This window comes from Polyodon spathula, chromosome 15 (assembly GCF_017654505.1).
Source record: "Polyodon spathula isolate WHYD16114869_AA chromosome 15, ASM1765450v1, whole genome shotgun sequence".
Classification (NCBI taxonomy): domain Eukaryota; kingdom Metazoa; phylum Chordata; class Actinopteri; order Acipenseriformes; family Polyodontidae; genus Polyodon; species Polyodon spathula.
Window position 1 is genome coordinate 14479238 of NC_054548.1, and position 21592 is coordinate 14500829.

The following is a 21592-nucleotide window of genomic DNA, read 5'->3' on the forward strand; positions in this document are numbered from 1 at the left end:
ACCGAGTGCTTCGTGTTTGTGAGTCTGTTATTAAGGCAAAGGGTGGCAATTTTGAGAAATATAAGATTTAGAGACAATTTTCAATTTTCTTGAACATTCCTTTGATACTTCTTATGTTTTGTTTTGTATATTGTAACATGTGTTTTCATTTTCAAGTATTTCTAGAAACGTATACGACGTAAAACATTGTCAATTATGAAAAAACCTAGTTTCCAGCAAGTTTACTCAAACTTTTGACAGGTACTTTGTGTGTGTGTGTGTGTGTGTGTGTGTATATATATATATATATTAGTTCAGTTGTTGATATTCTAAAACACTGGTCTTCACAAGATGTTTTATTTTTGTGTGTAATAGTTAAAAAAAAAAAAAAAAAAAAAAAAAAATTATAAATAAATTAAATACTAGCACAGTGTTTGTTGGTTGTAAACCCTTACGATGCCCTGAAATATGTTTTCTCCTACATTAGAGTACCAATACATTGTAAACTGATGTTGATCCTAAAACTACATTTTTAATTTTGAGAAAGTTCTCTAAAACCTTGAATCCATTTCCTTTAAGAAAGCCTACAAGTGAAAAGCACAATACTAAACAACTGAAAGTATATCTGTGTATTTAATTTTAAAAAAGCTACTGAAATCACGAATACATAACCACTTCTATCCTGAATTACTTAAAAAATTAAGTGCAGTCAGTTATTCTATTCTTCAGGTGTATTCACACTATACTCAAAATAACGACAGCCACATTAAACATAAAAAAAATCTAATCATATTCAAATATCTTAAGGCAGTATTTAAAAAAAATAAAAAATCTGAAAATAGATAAATTGAACCATCTTATGGTAAATCGCTTTGTTCCTCATACTAATCTCATGTATACATCAGAAATAATAATGGTGGGCGAGATGGATGTTAGTACTGACAACCATAATACAGCTAGCGTTACATGGAAACAGGCAGTAAACAAAGATTGCATTGGGATGGAAGTGCAGGGTTATGTCAGTCCAATCTCTTCAAGAACGCTACGTGGGGTCTCTGTTTCCTGTAGAAATAGAAAGGAAATACATTACAAATGTTCTACTTACACACTATCTACATGGTTGGGACCCAGACACAGGTAAACGAGTAATGTGATTATGCACAGGATGGCAAAACATCCATGTGGAATGATGAATGAGACTTCATGACTCAGACAAGAAAGAACACTTGAGATTTGTAATTCGTCGTGAACTAGCTAGACTGATGGCGAAATGCGATGTCTGGATGATGTGCTGAATGGCATATGTGAGTAAGAGTGTTATTGAGGTTAAACAGACAGTAGCCCTTATTGTTCAACCACTGAAACTCACTGAAATCTATTATCTTCACACCTTGCGCTTTGTCCCGCCCCCCACCCACCCTTTTTTTAAAAATGTGATTTCTTTAATGGTGCAGAATTGATGGAATATGAAAAGTTACTGTCTCTTTAAAATGAGTAAGTAACCAGCAAAACTTACTTTAGCATCCTAACATGAGGTTTGCCACAAAGCAAAGAGAAGAATTGTATCAGCACAAGAAAGTCACAAAGATTAAAATGTTTACACACTGGACAGTGAAAGCACAACACAATTTATTTTAGCATATATTGTTAGTACATTATTAATACTAGATTTTGAAAGCATTTTTAAACATAACTTTACCAAAATGCTTCCACCACAACAGTTCTCTTCAATGTAATACTTTGTCTGAAGTCATTGTTGTTGACATTCTAAGACATCACACACTGCTAAATAATCTTGTAGTTCACATAATAACAAAGCAATACGTTAATGGCTGGCTTATTGCCAAAATAGGTATTTAACTATGCATTTAAATATTAAGCCACAATCCTCTTTAAGCTTTCACATGAGTTTTATATGTTACAGCATGTAAGCCCAGCATGTATAGCAGTGTTTTTCAACTACTCTTGGAAATCAACAAAGCTCTTGGCTGCTGTACATTTTAGTTTTACCTTGTGGGGGGGGGTAAGGGGGGGGTGGGTGCAACTTTAACTTTTTAAGCATTTCTAACAATATGTACCATTCTTTCTCTTAGGCAGAGTTTGCAAGATGGACACAGCTCTTTAAAAAGATTAGGCAGTTTTTACTACTTTTGATGTATAGGACTCTGTTCTATCATTAAAATGAGTTTATTTTCAATGTATTTATATAGTAATCTTGTTTATGAATGTCCTGTTTAAAATCTGCATGCATGAACAATCACTTTTTTTTTATGGTGTCTTCTTTCTGAACTGCAATACTTCTATTTAGAAAGTGCTGAGCTACATATACTATTTATGCAAATCAACTGAACATTTTAGCCAGGCAGGTCTTATATTTGTATTAGAGGAAGAGACATTTATGCAGATGGCAGAAGCTTCAGAAAACATACACTGTTCAAGAACATATTGTGATATTGGAAAAAGTGTGTCTACCTAATAAGCCACTACACATACTGCTGTACAAACATTACACCTGTGGCCAGGTTGCCATAGCACAATTGTTCTATGGAAAGCAACTTCTAAACAAGGGCATTCAGGGAAATTCAATTGGTCAACATTTCTCAAAAGAAAGAGGAATGTCAATTGCTTCAACTGGTTGATATGCTTGGACTGCTTCCATAGACTGGGAGGCTTGGCAATAGTGGTATAAAGGTGTTACTGTAGGTAGCTAGGACACCAAGTCACACAATGCTATGAAACCCTTGAGTAAGCAGTCCTGATAATCAACATTCCCATGAAGCAAGACTGGAGGGCAATGGGCACAGAGACATTGGAGCAGGCTTTAATGATGAATGGTGGAATATTTTGATGGTTACTTGTTTGGAGCTATCAGGGTGAACATTATACAGATAAGTGTTCTGCTCCAGAGTAGGTATCACGCTTATTTGGAGAACTCATGTGTGTTATTGATGGTAATCTTACAACTGAAAAATAATTCCTTACATTTGTTCATGATTTTTTGGATAGGTTTGATCCTATGCATGACAGCTGTGTGGCAGACACAGTGCACAGCCACAAGAGTCCTTGTCTAAAAAAGGTCATTGTCACTGGCTGTAAATACAATCCATCATTAGAAAAGGAAGTTGGAGAGAACTTCACTATCCAGGTGAAATGACCAAGGACAGGGCGGGCTTCAACCGGGGGTACACAGGACAACTCAGAAATGCAAAAATAAAAAGGAAAAGAAAAACAAAAAGTTTAGCAGCTCAAAGGTTAGTGGAGTGTAGTTTCATCCACCTGTACACACTCAAATATATAACTGAATTATTGTACAATTGAAACAAACAATAATCATAATACTCATACTTTGACGGATTTTGTTATATTTATTAGGCACGGCTGCATTTTTGTAACTGCAAAGCGGGTTGAATTTGTTTGCAACGTTTGATAGAGTACATCCAGATTAACCTGTGTATCGTTTGAGTCAAAAAGTTCTCTCTTTTTTTTTTTTTATCTACCAGTAGAAATAAATTATTTTTCCCTCTTCCATTTTGCTTGAAGATGGACATTACAGTTGACTTCGTACACACTGTACTTTTTGACTACATTGGGATTAGCGTGAAGCAAAATGACAATTTCTTCCATTAAATGGAAAGTTTTTACATAACATTTTTTACAATAAAATTTTAAATAAAATTCTACATAAAATTGAAATAGCTCAAATTAAAATGAAATGAATAAACTGAAAAACAGAAGCCCTGGTTATAATATTTACCTTCAATAGATGTTAACGTCATGATCTTTTCTTTAAAAAAAAAAAATTGTTTTACATAGACAAAAACCATTCACAGAAATAAACAGGAGATGTTACATGCAGTACTTTATTAAGCCAGGAATGAGCAAAACATTAAGACTGAAGCTTATGTAATGACATGGCAGAACAGATCACTCCAGTACAGCCCAGGTGCAAAATGTCAATAAAACAGAAATAATGCAGTGATACATTTCATAATCTGAATCTAATCCAACTTTAAAAGCAGGTTAAGCTTCCACCCCTGCTTACTATAAATCTGTCTGGCTTTAACAAAATTCTACTTCAAATGAGTTAATATTGGTTGAGACTCTTAGCATTACTAAAATCCATCAAGAATTCAAATGTGTACATTGAAAGCTAGTTTCAATGGCCCCAATTAGAACTAATCTTGCTAAGAGTTACAGTAAATCTGTGAAACCAGACGCGCAGTGATTAAGAAATTATCTATATAAAAATATGTATATTGTATACAATTAAAATAAGCTATTAAGTTTTCATTTTTTAGTTACACAGTTCTACAAAACACAATAATGTCCATGAAAATAGACCAACAGCTTAAAACAGAGAACATACATACAGCACGTAATGCATGTATTGTTGATTCTCTGGCACAGCATTCAGCAAGATGGAGGAAGAAAAAAAAATAATACATAAATGACGTAGTAGCAGTGACAGAATGTGCATTTTTTGCTTGAATGGACGGATTTTCAGGGAGCCCAGAGCCAAGACAGCGCCGTGCCAATAAGGAAGCAGCCTTCTAGTGCCATGGGAATTCAGCATGCAGGATGAGCAGCAGAACCATTTAGTACACAGGGACATTAAAATACTCATGACGGGGCTATAGAAAACAAACACAGAAGCTCTTATTTAAAGTGCAAGTGGATTCAAACAATCTTCCAGTGACATACAATTACAAAAACACACACGCACAAAAAAAAAAAAAAAAAAAAAAAAACATTTCACAGCATGTTTCAGCACAACTCTGGCGCTCAAGATGCAATCCAGTCCTGGTCTTTATTCCAACCAGGTGCTAAATTCGTTAATGGCCTCTTAGCAACTTCAATTAACTACATTAGAAGCTGCTTGGGGTAAAAACCTGGACTGGATTAGATCTTGAGGGCCAGAGTTTAAGCCTCCCACTGTTTTAGGTATTTTAAACAATGCCCTGTCGAGTGAGGACATAATCCCTGTTGTGATGTTGTTCTGCAGACTTAATGCCACATTTTTAAGTTTAGTATACAGGAGTAAATAAGCTAGGGGTTAAATGTAAACACAACGTGGTTACACTTTTAAAGCCAAGGCTGACCAGGCGGCATGACCAGGCTGAAAATAGCCTTCATTTCTCCAACCAGTAAGAGTCTAGAACTCAAACGTGGGCCACTATGACCTATGTTTTGATAGGAGTGCTTGTGATAAGTTGGTTAGCTGTTAGTTTGTTGGTTGTTAAAAAGGTAGAAGCAAAAGATGTCTGACTATCTACTGACTGGCCTACATGCAGTCTTATAGGACTGGTGAGGGATTGGGATAGACAGCTACAGAGGACTGCGACATCTCAAAACACACAAATCAATGCACACAAAACCATAAATACTGAATGCAGGTAGCGAGCAAGCTGCGTCAACCAGAACAGAGTGCATGGAGTTACACAGGATGGATTTTCACCAAGTATGGAAGCTGTGGTTGTTTTATTAGGAACAGTCTGTTCCTTTAAGATGATGAATGAAAATTGAATGCAAAATCTAACATGTCCATATGTAAATATTATTGAAAAATGCTCTTTTGTTATTACATACACAATATGCAAGCATGAAACCGTTTGGTTTCAATTTATTTTGTATGTGAAGTGGAGATTCTTTGGCCCATAGATCTGTAAACAGGACATGGAAAACAGCAGTAGATGGCAGCATTGTGAACATCCAGTACTGACACTGCAATGCAGAAAGGCCTGTTTCCTACCAGGTCTATTAACAAGTATGATTGCATGGAACCATTCCAAAGACTTACCTTCCATGCAGCCAGCTATTAATAATCAGCACAGCTCTAACCTCATCCAACAGAAGGTTAGGCAGCCAGAAAAAGGATTTACTACCCATCTGAAGTTTCCAATAAAGCAATTTCAAAAGACTGTTTAATAAGCACCATGTTGTTTCATCAAAAAGTAACATCATTAAAATGTCTCGGCTTTTCATGATCCTTGTTGATAAGTTTTATTAAATGCTCCTACTTAATAAAGAAAAAAATGGTTGCTATGAACACTTTGCTAAAACCATTTTCATTAAAAGCTATAGCAGTGTCAAGTCATAGAGATTGTGGCGATTTGTTTTATAATTCAAAGCTTCCTTCCATCAACAGCCAATCTCAATAGCATCATGCTTCTATGCCAGATTATCATCATCAGTTTAAACTGAAAGAGCATTCCATATACATTACATGCTTTGGTGCACACAAGGCAAGGAAGAAAAATGCTGTTTTGAGTGTTCAAATGTGCCATGTTGCAGAGAAAACAATTTGGCGTTGGCTTCTAAAAATCTAAGATGGTGCACATACACTACACTACCCTCCAAGAGGTTTTGGAACAGTATTGGATGAACTAATGCAGAACAACCTGGTGTAGGAAGTGTGTTGCCCATTACAGACTCCTATATTACACCGTGTAACAATTTTTTTTTTTTTTTTGTTCCTGGGTAGTAAGTGTTATTTCCTAATTGCTTATGCCTCAAAAGTATAGAAAATGGCTATTATTCCCCATAAACTTTGCTTTTGTGACCAGGACAGTGATATTTCAAAATATCACTATTTCCAATGGGAAAACGGGCAAATGTGTGTCTTTTCGTTCACATAAAGTCAGAAAAAAACAACATATGAATCCAAATTAACATGTATTTATAATAAAGTAATACAAAAATGACTACAAAAGATTTAGAAGGGAGTAGTTTTTCGAGATTTACGATTATACTGTAAATACAATCTTCCCACTAGTACAGTATGTCCATCTGTCCTGCAGTTCTACAGAGGCAGCTTGGGTATCCAGGATATTGAGGTGTATCTGCAGAGGTTACACTGTTTAAGGTCACAGCGCTAGCAAATAATTACATCATGCCAATTACCTAACTTGGGGGGCGAATATCAAAGCCTGATGTCTTGTTTTAACAAAAGCACGGTTAATGAAATGCCTGGAACGAAAAGTGAATTCCATCTGTACATAATTACAAAATTAACTTAAAAGCAAAACAGAATGCCAATATGGAAAGAGATTTTGCAAAAGAAAAAATAAATAAATACTCAAAATCCACTTACCAAGTTTTGAATAACCCCTTTGGTGTTAACAATTAATGGTTATGCCAGACTTTGGAACAGTTCGAGTAGTAAGAAATATGGCAACAGTGCCTAAGGGTCCCCCAAAGCAAAGTACAAATCACATTGTGTGGATGTTTTTACAATGCTATCAGGAATTTGCTGAAGCTCTGCTAAAATTAAAGTCGCACTTTTTGACTGCATGCATCCAGTGACATGAACTCTTTGAGCCACCAGCATCTTTATAAACAATGCAGCAAGGGTATTTCTCACAGAGCGCATTGTAATCTTGTAAATAGCACCAGCTAGAACAGGAAGGTTTTGAGCAAACACGTTCCATGACAACCTTAAAAGCTTAAAAAAACAATTCCTTCAGATTAAATATTTGTTGTTTGGTGTACTTTCTTTTGACAATAAATAGATGTACATTCATATATACAATTGTAAATACAACACAGATAACATTATGTTTTAAACCAGATTGACTCCACACCACTGCAAAAACATTACCAAGATGGTAGAAAACAGGCAAAAACAAATGTCAATTCAACAAAGACCAATACAAAAGCATGCAGTTTTGTTTATTTTTAGTGGACATACTCTAAAAGATACATATACAAGTCAGTTGAAAAAGTGTACTTGACAGGCCCCAAAAACCTTCATGAAAGGATTAAGATTGCTTTGGCATCATCAGTAAAATGAAACAGACAAAATATGTAGCCACCAATGCTGAGACCTAAAAAGTTTATTAAAAAGGGACAATATAAGAACACCACTGCAAATTGCAAATCAAATATGTTAGTGATAAAATTAAAGAGAATATAAAAAAAGGCACCCAGGCACTCTCCAAATGTCATCATGCAACAGGTTTAAACTCCAACACAGAGGCTTTCTATTCACCCGGTTTTAATCAGGCAATGTTTCACCCAATGCCACATGCAAACTGCATAGCACCCCTTTTCACCCATGCTACTTGAATGGGTCAATACGGTATTTACCAATAGTCTGGAAGGGGGATGGGGAGCATAAGAGGACAAAGCCTCAGATCTCTCCCAATTATAAGACATCGTCGGTTGATAAACCTCCCCAGTCTTCATTCTGGCTCTACAAACACAAAATCAAGCAAGACTGTGCTCAGTTTAAATGTCACAGTGACTTGATCTTGGAACCAAGGTCAAACCTTTTTATGCTTCCACTGAGGTTATAAAGAGAAAATATCTTGCAAGATAAGTATCTTAACATAATAATCAAGTTCCTATACACACGTGGATTTTTAAACAGTTAGTGTCAAGAGTCCTTCTGTTTTTTTTTTTTAAAAACATCAAAACACCATAAACAAAATGTTACCATTTAGGACAAAACACTAATAGCTAGCTCCTGCTGTTAATGTTTTGAGAATTTGTAGAATTAATTAATCAATGTGCTTTTATAGTTAAATTGTTTTAATGTGTTTTATAATTCAGTTGCTTAAATATGCTTTTACATTAAGTTTCTATACAGTGTTGTGCAAGTTTCAAGTTCTTTAATTTCCCATCGGTAAAACTAGCTACGTGCAGTTTTGCATAGCCTAACATGACTCAGTCACAGAAGGGTGTCTGAGCTAAACACCAAAAGGCAGGAGACTAGCAGAGATAGTGCGGAAGATGGTGGAGGGGAACTGAGACACAAGATGGATGCATCCTGTTATGTACAACATGGCATGCAACGCGTCATGGACAGAGCGCAACCCCCTCCCCCTTTCTCCCGCAGAGAGAATGTGCAGTGATAGAGTGGCAACCCCTATCATTGGCCAAACGTAAGACAAATGGAAGGGGAATCACTATTTGCTTATGACGGTATAAATATCTTGTAAAGTTTGTGAGTCTTTTCATCCATTTTGAACTGACTCCGCAGATATCTGTGTTTTCCGATACAAACATGTGCACTTAGCTGTACTGAGGCCTGGTCTAAAGTCAGTTTGTAACTTGTGCATAAAAGTGTTTTTGAGTCAAAAAACATTTGTCATCTTATTTTTCCACTACACAGTGTATCTGAGCATTGAGGAAAAACAGGTTAAATAAACCACAATGAATAACATACTCTTGCCCAACAACTGTTTCACAGATTATTTTTTGCAGCAATGTGGCGGCCAGGCATGCTTTCACAAATAAGGAAAAGGGAACAAAAGAAACAGCATGATGAGAGCTGCGAGGTTGGAGCCATTGTGCCACAATGATGCTCTTGTGCAAGCTTTTGCAAGTCTCAGCAAGTCACATGTACCTAGAGCCCTTTTCAGTATGATCCTCAACAAAAAAAAAAAAAAAAAAAAAAAAAAGAAATCACTTCTCCTTGAACTCAGCTGCTTTCACCCTAACCTTTGAACTTTAAATGTTTGTGCTAGTACACTGTTCAAACATTGATAATAATGTCTGGGGCAGCATTTATACACAGGGATTATCCATTATTTATGGTCCAGTGTGTAAATATACACTAGAGCATGCTCATCTCTGTGGAATAGATGGATTGCCTTTTTAGCACCATTTTCAGTAAGAACTGCTTTAAATATAAAAGGTTCTCTATACTTAAAGCCCTGTGTAAATTGCGATTTCACTGACTGCATGGAAATTGTGAAATAATCCCAATACCGCAATTTTTCAATATACTTTCATAAATGACCTGTATTTCATAAAAAAAAAAAAAAAATCCCATTAACTGAACTGTATAGATTTGCCGTGTGCCTGCGTGTACTATTCTCCATGCACATAGTGCTGTGCAGTGGTTATGTCATATATGCAATTTAGGTGGGAACTTAAAATACTACACGCTGTAAACAAGAAAATGGATGTCTTTAAAAAGGCTGCACAGATAAAGTAAAGCAATATCCAGAAGGACTTTTAAGCCCGGGACAGAGGCGCGGCACGTGAGGCAATTTGCCGCCTGTACCGCTGCCATTACTTTTATATGGTGTTGGACAGATCAGCGTGTGATGATACCGCTATTCCAGCGGTGCTGCTGAGCGTTACTGCTCAAACTGAATCCAGAGTGATTTCGTTGTCACGTTTTGCCTTTATTATTTCTGTAGTTCACTACTATTTTCATTAAATAACTGGCTGTACAAGGATATATTTTCTAACACTTTAGTAGTAGGCTACTTGCTGTCAGCAACGTATTGTATGTTTCTTTGCTAAACTGATTGCTCATTTCATATACCTGCATATACATGACAGAAAAGCTACTTTGATAAATAAACCAGTGTTTATTTGGTAGACTATACACTAAATTACTATTGTAGTTTCCGGCAGACTTTTGGAGATACCATTTTGTAGTTTCTTACATTGCATGTTAAATAAAATATTGAAAGTATGTTCATATAGTAATGACAACTACTGTACCTTTTCATTTTTCTACACTGTAAGAAAAGTTACGTAGTGCATACCACTCCTGTGTGTCCGGGTGCAGAGTAGAGGTTTCACACAGTGAAAATGCCCAGCAGCACCACGTTGTGCCTGTCTGTCCCGGGCTTTACACAGCGATGGAGGTAAGCTCTTCTGTACGTCCTGCAACGTTACTGTAGATCAATACTGAAAATCATCTGTTGACAAGCATTTAGAGTCAAGTTTTCACCGAAAGAGAAAAGCAGAAATCCAAAACAGTACCGCTACTGCTTTACTTGCAAAGAAATAAAAAACAGTGACTTCCAAAAGTCCACTGAAAACTGTGAAGCACGAAACACATTCAATTTTGACCTGACAGAGGCGTTTGTTCTCGCAACTATCCCTCTTGAAAAATTGGACAACCAAATGTTACGGAAATTCTTCATACTGAGCATAGCAAATGGTGAGGCGATTCCTTCATCAGCCCAGCTGAGACGTGAATACTTACCTAAAGGTGCAGAGTATCACAATCAGGAGATTGTTTTACCAATTCCATAGCCTGGTTGCTTGTCCGTGGTCAGTAACGAGTCGACTGATGCCCAAGGTCAGTATGTGTTTCACACTGTATTTGTTTTGCAAGACCTAAATGGTGAACATGCATCGGATGCAGGACTGAAAGCTGTCCTTGCAGATACACTTTACCTACAGGCTGTTCATTACAACACGTTTCACAAGCTATAGTAAAGTGCTTGAATAACTTTGACGTTAATTTTGATGATGTCAGTGCATTTATCTCTATTTGCCATTTAAAAACAAACAATCTGTACACAAGTGTATAAAACAGTTCTGTGCACATTCCACGAAATATGACACTTTACCCGTGACACTGAGATTCAGAGCCTCATCTATACTGTATGCCAAAGGTCACATAGCAAACTAAATATATATAGATTTTTCTATTTAGATTTCAGTAATAAGCAAGGAGTTCTAGAGAGAACTGCAGAGAAAAGAGGTATTACAAGAGCAAAAACTTAGGCTTCTGGGAACGAGGTTACATACCATCCTACAAAATATACTTGCAAAGCTTTGCACTTTGAAAAGCGGAAATCAATTATGTTTTGAGTTTTTTTCTCTCTTATGCAATAAGACTGGAGCCACTTAAGCTCTACCACATAGAAACTATTTAAAAAGGGTGTGTTCCTTTTTCCTGAAAACAAAATAAAAGCAATTCTACTTTAGTAACGTTTTCTATTATTTTAAAACTGACAACAGATCTCTAATTATTGTGAAATTCACAATAGCTAATTAGGGATGGTTAAGATACATTTAAAGTATGACTGATTATGTTTTTCCTGTTTAATAAATGTATTTATTTTAAGAGCCTTTAATAGATGTATTTATTTTAAGAGCCTTTAATAGTGTTTTATATATTACAAAAAAAATGAATTGAAATGCAAGCAAATTTTAGCTTATAATCTTAATCTGAGCTATTCTTGATGAGTTTCTAATTAGTGCTTTATTATGGTGTACTATTTACTATTGATTAAGATATGAAAATCTCATTCTATGTCATTGTTTAGAATAGTGTAATAGCCACAGTAATCCTACTAAATATAAACACAGTGCATACCAGACAGGAAGAGGCTCATTTAATACTCTCAATCCAATTACACCACATTTTTTCTTCAAAATATATTACTATTTTTGGCAATACTGGATCTGCAATCATAATCATCAGTTCACAACCAGGAAATCTGGTGGTATGAAGATAGGGGTATACGCCAATGACGCACAACATAGATTTAAAAATGGAGGGAAAAAAAGCTGCCTAAAATTCACAATAGGAAAATGTATAGTTAGAAATGTTTAAAAAAAATATATATATGGTTTTCCCTGCAGTTTAGCCTTGTTAGGGAAGAGCTGGGTCTACGTTTTCAAAATGAAATACTCTGCATGTACAAAGTACAAACAGCAAATTCTGAAGACAGACTCAACACTTGCAGGTGCTTTATGGTTCTGAAGAATCATCAACGTTCTCTCATACTGTACTGATGCTGTGTATGTTTTGTAGAAATTTATTTTTAACTTTTTTTTCAATATTTTTATTCACATGCTTACACCTATTAGCCCCTGTACGAACCATGATGATGAACATTTTCAATCTAAAATTGAATAAATGTCTGTGTTATTTATCTACCAACTATCTTACTAACGCATTGGCTGTAGGGGACCTGTGGCATAGTCTGGGTAAATTTCATGTTTGGATGTGCAACAGGCTCCAGTAACTGTAATTGTTATGATGCTGGCTAGTCGAGGAGACTGGTTCCAATGTAACACTGTTTAATGACACAGGATACGTGAACAAGGCAAAAAGCCATCACCTCTACTAATAAATCTAGGGTATTACAATGTTTAGTTTTTATTAAACAGTGTTAATTAACTATACCTGAAGAGATTCAAAGAAGTGAGTCTAGCTTCTGGATTTCAGCAATAGGACAGTAAAGAAGCACAGGTGTCAGGCGAAATGACAGGTGGGGAAAAAATGCCCAAATGTTATGGCTTGTATAGTATACTTCAGTTATAAAAGGTCTGGAACAAGATACAATATGCCAAGCTCACTGGGATAAATCAGGAGGAGGTTAGGCACAAATTCCAAGACATCTATTTAAAAAAAACAAAAAAACACAATACCAAAGAAGCAGGACATGCATAGATCCTGAAGGCAGAAACTACAAGGCTTAATTGAGGAATAGTTTCCAGGGCTTGGGTTCAATAAAAATGATGTGTCAGAGCTATACAAGTTATTACTGTGCTGTTCAGTTTTGAATATATCAAGGGCCAGGAATGATCATTATAGACTGACCTTAATGTAGACACAGGACTCTGCATTAGTCTGAAACTAACCTGGGTTGATCAGCCTTGTCTTTTAAGATAAGCAGGTAACACCCCCTCTACCCCCACTAAAACATATTCCACCTCATTAAGGCAAATGAATACTGACATACAAAAGAGATCTAACACAATAATTCCACTGAAGATTGTGCCTGATAGCGTATTTTGTTTTATTTATTTATTTATTTTTTGTTTGCTTTTATTGCATGTTTCAATTTCATAGTTGCATCAGTTCAGATCATCTAAACTAAAAATCAAGCCAGGTGGGTAACATTAATACAGAATATAGTCTATGTTACCATCTCCATTGCTACAAGGAGGATGTACTGTATGTTCACACACATTTAAATTCTAAAGTACTAAACACAGTTTTCCCCTTTAGTTTTCCATAAAAAAATGGAAAGAATGTCCATTTGAAAGTGAGGTTGAATGATTAAAAAAAGACACCTAGTAGGCATAAAACCACTTTAAGCATGCGAGTAAGTGATATGCACTGCATGGACATTTCTGCCTCCATTTGGAATCTAGCAACAGAAAGGACAACTTGAAGCAGCAAAGCAAGAGCTCTACAGAGAAGCAGGGGAGGCTTAAAGAAAGGGAGCAGAAAGCAGACACTTGCTGGGGGCTGCTGTACTGTTTGAGTAAATCAATAGTTAACTCAGGGTTAGAACTAAGGAGGTGGTGGGGGTTCCTCTCACACTGGCACTGCTTGCTAAGGTGCAGCGGTGAGGGAATTCTCCATATCTTACCTCCTGCAACAGGTCTGCCTGCTCAATGGCCTTCAAGACATTTTTCTTCGAGGTCTCTTGAGCTTCACCACCCAGCAGGAACTCATCCAGGATGAAGTACGCCTTTTCGAAGTTAAAAATTATGTCAAGTTCGCACACCTGCAAGGTAAACCACAAGCACACTTACAGGATGCATCTATATCAAACTAGTGTCTGTAGAGGGTCCTCAATTCTAGAAACTTCTCTTTTGCTGTGCTACCCAGTAGTGGGTAGAACAGCAGATGCACAATGTTACTAACTGAATTTATCCATCTGTATTTTACAAACTTTCGACAAGACACCCCATTTGTGTTACCCCTATATATTTTGCAGTTATTTAATTAACCTAGGGTAAAACAAAGATCAAAAGGAAAAAGAAAATCTTTCAACTCACACTGCCAAAGTACTTATCAAGCAGCTCTACGTAGCGGTGAATTATCTCAAGAGTTATGAGCTCATTATCCTGGTCTTCAATTGCACAGCAGAAGTACAAGCTAGCATACCTGAAAATTACAAATAAATATTTTTAAAAAAGGACTTGTTCCAAAACACTTAGAAAAAAATTATAATACATCTTGTGATGGGTGATGTAACACTGCAATGTTCCTTTTTCTTATCTGGTAATCACTTTTCAGTATTACCCATTACAGATTATACAAACGTTGGTTAAAGCAAGAATCTGTTACAACTGTCCATTTTAAATTGTTTGCGCTTCTGCAAATAAAAAGCTTTTTTTTAGTTTGGTGACCTTATATGGTCATTTTCCTCAATATCTGAATGCGCTTGGTGCACTCCTTACTAACATTCAAAAAGCTGTACGAATAATTTTATATTGTTTAAGTTTTTATTGTATGAAGGCACAGATCCATCATGCATTAACTAGCAGTAATCCACACTGAGGTCATTAATGATATAACAAGCCATTTGGTTTCAGTGTATGTATGTATATATATATATATATATATATATATATATATATATATATATATATAATATATATAATAAAGCCCTATTGTAAAGTTAGATGTGGGTAAATACACCCATGTATCGTTACTCTGTGACAACAACATTTGTTTAGGTAAACATATATTGAGCCCAAGTTCCAGGTAGAACGTACCCTTGCCTCTATGCAAATGCTTGCTGCAGTTGACAGTTTGATAAAGGGACATGGAGAAACCATCTTTGGTATTTTACTTGGTGTGCTGCTGATGCAGTGTATAATCTGCATATTGTAGCAAATAAGGATGTCATTATTGATCGTCTACAAGCTGCGTATTCACCAAACTTATGTTTTAAATGTATTTGAATTTGTGGTTTGTTCTCAGGGTTTTCCTATAAAGTATCCTTTTATGCACTGTAATTTAAAAAAGAGATTTATTCCCTAGTTTGTTTACATGCTTATCCAAAGTTTTACGGGTCACTGCAAGCTCTTAATTCATTAATTTCAAACTTTGGCAGATGCTTAAATGCTGGAAACCAGTGAGTGGGGCAGAATTAGTTATTGCTTTGGTTTCCATTATTCTTTGTATGGTTTTTCAAGGTTAACAATAAATTATATTACCATCATTAGTATGGTGACTTGAAAAATGATTTATTGTGGCATTATGCAGCACAGCTGCTGTGCTATACCAGAAGGTACATTTGCTTTCATGAAATTGCTACTGACTTAAAGAACACACTGGGCAGATTTTTATTTAATAAAGCAGTGGTCAAAATATATGCTATTTCAAAGACAAATCTGTAGCAGTACAATGGTGCTGTACCCATTTCCCTGCTTTCTTATTTCAACGGACGAGCTGCCAAAACTGAAATGTTCTTCCCCAAGCAATCGCTTCTTTCTTTTTCAGTGAGCGCATCAGAGCATGTGATTCCATCCTCACTAATCTGGAAATCAGCTGCTTCGGCTCAGAGCAGCAGCAAATTTTGCTTATTAAGACCCTCACCACTAAGCATCAAAGAAACTAACATAGACGACGTGGATAGGATCATATTAGGATTTCAGCAAATTGTAAAAGTCTGGACACCCTTCCTGGTTAAGACAACAGGTTTATTCCACACAAAAAAAAAAATCTAAAATGAATCAAAGTTTTACTTACATGAAAATATCAGTGGTTATGTGAATCACTGATTATTATTATAATCACCCATCTTTAGTGTGTGAAGGAACAAAACATTTTGAAGTTGGTACTTTACATGACCATCAGAAAAATAATTCAGAGACATTAACTTTTCAGCACAACAAGTAATTTAGACCCCAAAAACTAATCAATGCTTTTCATTTTTTTGCAATATTCAGTACAATGCAGCCATTGACCCGTGGAGTAGCAATTTAATAGATATACATTTTAAAAACTGCCAATTATAGGAGAATGATCTATTCTTGTCTTGTATATGGAATGGAATTTCACCTGTATAAGAGTATACATTACTTCAGTGGAAAAGGTTCCAGTGTATAAATATTAAAGTTTCTTAAATATTAAATAGACATCTTTTTGAAGACTAGTTTCTCTATATATTGTTAAACTGTATATTATTCTTTAAAAACTGCCTTAGTAATAAATCAGCACATAGCAAAACCTTTTGTAAACAATCTTGAGATCACGCCACTCCAGGAAGCTGCACATTTTGGGTTTCCGGGCCAAAACTGTCTGCACGAGTTCCCTGGTGATCTTTTTCTTCTCCTTGTCAGACAGTGGGACATACCACTTCTGGAGCCTCAGCTTCCCCTGGCGACTGAAAAGCAGCATGAACTGCATCTGGGAAGGGAATGAAATACATGGTAAGGCTTTGTTTACAAAGCACTACTTTGATGGAGTCCATCATTTCAACAGACTAGGTCTGGGTTGCCAGTGGACTGCCCTGGTTTGCAGCGTAGTTGTAAGTGATGTAAGTTTATATATATATATATATATATGTTACATGGACCCACCAAAAAGGATTTCCTTTTTATTTGTATGGTTTCATAAAATGTCCCAACGGAAAAGTAGGCAGATACTACTAACAGCTTCAAGGATGAGTGTGAACTGTATTTGTGACGTGCTTTTCTACATACAAATCATACATGTGCATCACATTGCACAATCTGGTACATGGGTCAACTGTTTGACACAGGGGTACTTTAATTGTGAAACTGCAGTGGACCAGAAAAAACAAACAACTGCCTCAGCACTTCAGAAGAATGTAGGGCCATCAAAGACAAGCACATTCACTCAACATACAGGTCTGCACTACAGTGTCTAGGACTACAAATCTGCTTTCCCACAGTCACCACTTTGAGCGAGACCGTTGCTCATCAATGCAGACCAGGATTCAGATGCACCTGGCAATCGTGTGCCGACCATCACTACTCTTTTAGAGTCTGTCGTGCTTTTCCTTATATTTTAATGTTACATGAAATATGCTGCATTTGCATAGCAAAGAAATTAGGCACACTAGGTGTAAACTGTTTGCACACTAATATATATATATATATATATATATATATATATATATATATATATATATATATATATATATACGATAATGGGGTGTGACCCCACGAAACTGGTGCACATGCACGTATTATAACTGCATTTAAAATTACATTTGCCTTTATTACTTATATTCCGAGATAAATCCAGCAGGAAAAAAAAAATGTTAATGTCAGCATTCATTTTAATTGTTCGTTTATGATCTATAACTATGCTTCAACGATAGTACTAGAAAGCACAGACGTTATCTCCCTAAATGTATGGATTTTTTTTGTCCCATTTAAGCACGGTAGAAAAAAAAAAATATTGTGCACGCCAGTAGTCATACTATCCACGAACCGCTCAATCGCTACTTCTAATAACAGGTCGCTTACGTTAGCCTTGTTACAAAATTAAAATAGCGAGCAGGCCACGCAGAGCAAGTGACCAAGTATGTTTCACACGGTTATAAACAGAGTAAATAAAAAACAGAAACGTAAGAAAGCATGGAAATGAATGAATCACTATAAAGCTAAGTTTACCTCCCCCGTCAATCCCCATGTTGTAGGGAGTCTGAGCCAAGCGCGCACACACACAAAAAGAACGTCTAGCCTTTTTTGTCACGCCGTCTGATAAACACAAAATAATGTTATTTAAATAACATTTAAAATAACTTACCATAACCTTTATTTAAAGCCACCTAGGAGAAAACATACGCTGATCTAAAGTGACCAATTATCTACTTCTTAATTATATCTGCACAATGCCCCTCCTCTCTCGCTCTCTCTCATCTGTGTGTCTCCCCTTCTTCCTTTTAGATATTTCACGTATGGGACGTCAACGAACCACCTTTTCGCTGATTGGTTTAGCACCTCAGTATTCGATTTTTCATTGGCCCCCAAATTCCGTTATTCCAGCCCTTACCCCCACGCTGAGAAGAAGGGGCTGGTGTGTGCTGTTTTTGGTAGGCTTTCTGCTGCTGTATGTCAATCATCGCCATCGTCAGCTGTTCCATTCCCGTTATAATACAAAATAATACAAGTGTAGTATGGCGTTTTCGCAACATTTGTGTCATATAAAGGTCGTGCAATTTTCTACCGTTATTAGAAATCGAGAAATAGTGGAGGTAAAATAACAGTAATGTATGACGAATACATAATTGTTTTCATAGCCGTATCGCACAGATTACGTCCACAATATAAAACTAAATTTTGATTTCCCTCTCGTAAGTTTTCAATCACAGTCGTTATATATATATATAAGATATATATATATATAATAATATATATATATATATATATATATATATATAAAAACAGTATGACACCAGTCTAAATTTATAGAGAGCCTTATAAAGTACAAAGGCAGAGCATGACCATATTAGTACAATTATCAATTCTTACAGTTACAATTCTCCTTTATTATAATAACATTAAGTTATTAGTTTTCATCTACGAATATTATACTACTTTTTAAAATACTGTACTTTACGTACTATTTACTGTAGCATACCATAGTGTAACCTGCAGTGTTTTTGCAAGATACAGTTTATATAGTCTCTTACTATATATTTACTATAAATTCTCCTGTGCTTGATTTGAATGATGCTTAAATAGTATTGTTTAGAGCCCTCATTAAACAATTTGCCCCAAGCGTTTATTATACAGTCTTTGCTGGTTTAATGTGGAGTCGGACTTTCACAGGAACAGCACTATATGCAACAACTGCTGCTTCCCTGTGCATAATAATTTCCTGTGCTGTTTGTCACGTTGTGTGATTGCTATTACACCAGTGGAGTAAACCTGACCTGAAGGACAACTAAATAATTTGGTTTTAAAAAAAAATAAAGTCCCATACATTTGAGTTAATGGTACTGCAAGTTGTTATGTCATGATTTGCAGTAACAAGTAAAGTAAAGCCTAATGGAAGAGCCGTTTATCTTAGATTTGGTCCCCAAGTTTTTATTTACAGTTATTTCGTTTTTTTTTAAGATTGACAATTTTTATAACTGTAAACTGTGGTGTTGCCATCAGGTGTCTGTTGTAATTTAAAAAAAAAAAGTTTTGATTCATATTTTTTCTTTCATCCTGAAATTTCATTGGTTAATCAACTTTAACCCTAAGCCTATTTATTGGTCAAGCAACCGTGAGCACTTTGGGTGTCACAAGACAATGACTTGGCACCTGATCTGATGATTGTAATAATGTACCTAATTTGGAAAGGTTTAAAAACAGAACTTGTTGTGAGGGAAAGGATTTGTCCATCCCTGTCATGCATTCTATGCCAGAGTTGCTTGTGTAAAGAAGCCAGAAATTAAATTAGCTCTGTGGGCACCTGATGGTCTCACAGATGTCCCTTGGCAAACATGAAAGATTATTTATTTTTAATTGCAAATCATTTGTGATATCCTCAGAGTGTGTGACAACTATTCAGGAAGATCATGATGGCACAATGGTTACAGATGTCTCTTGACCTACCTTAAGCACAGACGTCTTTTCGTTTTTTATGTCCCCCTCTTTTTTTTTTTTTTTTTTTTTTTTTACAGAAACATTGTTTTAGGGGGTCTTTTTTTTTTTTTTTGATGTGGCATGCAGCACCCTCAGCCTCGTTCTGTACAAATGACTGCTCGGGTATTCAAAAAGGTTAATGTGTTCCTTTGTCTTTGTAACTAGGTTCAAACCGGGATGCACACACTCAGGGGGTTAGCAGTGTTGATGTGATGTGAGCATTAGGTTTCGATTGAAGAGCTAATGCCCCTCACTTCTTATAGCTGCATGTCTGGGGTCAGGTAACACATGCATAGTAACTCACTGTATTTATAGTATCAGAATCGAAACACCAAGATGTATAACACAAACATTGCCTTTTCAATCACATGGAACTCTCGGACTGGACGATGACGTGTGCGTTTGAGGTTTGAAACACAGGCTTGTGTACTCGCTTCTGGTGGAGCTCTTTGTTTCCATTAGGTTATAATGAAGCAGAGAAATAAACACACACATGAACCAATCAAAGTGAGAGTGTTTTCCAAGCCAATTAAAAAGACTAACAGAATGCTTTACACAGTATAACCAGATGGACCAAGTACAAATCCAAGGAAGGTATGGTGAGGTTGTATAATGCACTGGTGGGACCACACTTAGAGTACAGTGTCCATTTCTGGTACATTGTGGCCCTGGACAGAGTCCAAATGGAGAGCAACCTGACTAATCCCAGAGTTTAAAGGAATGAGCTATGGAGATAGGTTGAATCTGATTAGTCTAAAAGAAGAATTAGGTAGGACATGATTTAACCCTAACCAACATTTTAAGCGCAGCACAGAAACCAGTGCGAGAGAACAAAGCTGGAAATTACGTGGAGTTAGACTTAGGACAGGCAGGTACACGCACACGCAAACACACACACACACACACACACACACACACACACACGGCAGCCCTGCTCCCAATCAACCTAAACGGTTTCTTCCATGATACTTCTATTGAGACAATTACATCAAGGGAGTTCGGTGTCCTTCCAGGAAGTTAATACATTTGAGCTATACGAAATTATGTGTGTAATAATTTGGGCTGCGGTTTACTAAGTTTGATTGCAGACAAATCTCCTAAAAATGTAATTTTATTATAACCCATGAGCGTTGTATACAATTTTGTATGTCAATTCTGCCTTCAAAGGAAGCAAGCTTTAATCATTATATCATATTGCACCACTTTCCAGTTGATATAAGAGATAACAATAATAATAATAATAATAATAATAATAATAATAATAATAATAATAATAATAATAATAATAATAATTGTCCAAAACTCTAACAATAAAGATAATAGAATCCAAATCCCTTCTGTTTCGTGGGTAGGCGCACCCTCTGCTGGTAATAGGCACTGCTGTACTTTGTATCACAGGTCTGGAAAGGGGTGTAGATTAATAAAACCCAAAGGTCAAGAGAAGGCAATCTCATTTGCTATTTAGTTATGTTATGATTTATTTAAGGCGTTTAGTAGAACCTAATTGCAGAGTTCATCTTGGAAGACTATTTTTTATTGTGGTTATCTATTTGCACTG

General features: G+C 36.0%; 1 protein-coding gene across 5 annotated transcripts; it reads right to left on the bottom strand.

Moving 5' to 3' along the window:
• Nucleotides 1–231: 231 nt before the first annotated feature.
• On the bottom strand, nucleotides 232–18336 carry LOC121327893 (AP-1 complex subunit sigma-2). 5 transcript variants are annotated; one of them, XM_041272207.1, is made up of 6 exons: nucleotides 18206–18336; nucleotides 16656–16834; nucleotides 14473–14581; nucleotides 14061–14198; nucleotides 1496–1504; nucleotides 232–1041 (listed from the first exon to the last, which is right to left on the bottom strand). In XM_041272207.1, the coding sequence occupies exons 1-6, from the start codon at nucleotides 18206–18208 to the stop codon at nucleotides 994–996; spliced, it is 486 nt and encodes a 161-aa protein (XP_041128141.1). In that variant the 5' UTR covers nucleotides 18209–18336; the 3' UTR covers nucleotides 232–993. The 5 variants fall into 5 exon arrangements, 3 of the variants coding, with proteins under 3 accessions (XP_041128141.1, XP_041128142.1, XP_041128143.1); XR_005951617.1 differs by lacking the exon at nucleotides 1496–1504 and adding an exon at nucleotides 8065–8170 and having other exon boundaries at nucleotides 1019–1041; XR_005951618.1 differs by lacking the exons at nucleotides 232–1041; nucleotides 1496–1504 and adding exons at nucleotides 6801–6818; nucleotides 8065–8170.
• Between the last annotated feature and the right edge of the window lie 3256 nt (nucleotides 18337–21592).

Excerpts from the sequence above, each read along its gene's own strand:
- LOC121327893 (XM_041272207.1), bottom strand. Across the intron at positions 14,582-16,655 it reads CTCAAGATTGTTTACAAAAG|GTATGCTAGCTTGTACTTCT; the intron begins GTTTTGCTATGT and ends TGTAATTTTCAG. Across the intron at positions 14,199-14,472 it reads TTGATAAGTACTTTGGCAGT|GTGTGCGAACTTGACATAAT; the intron begins GTGAGTTGAAAG and ends TTTACCTTGCAG.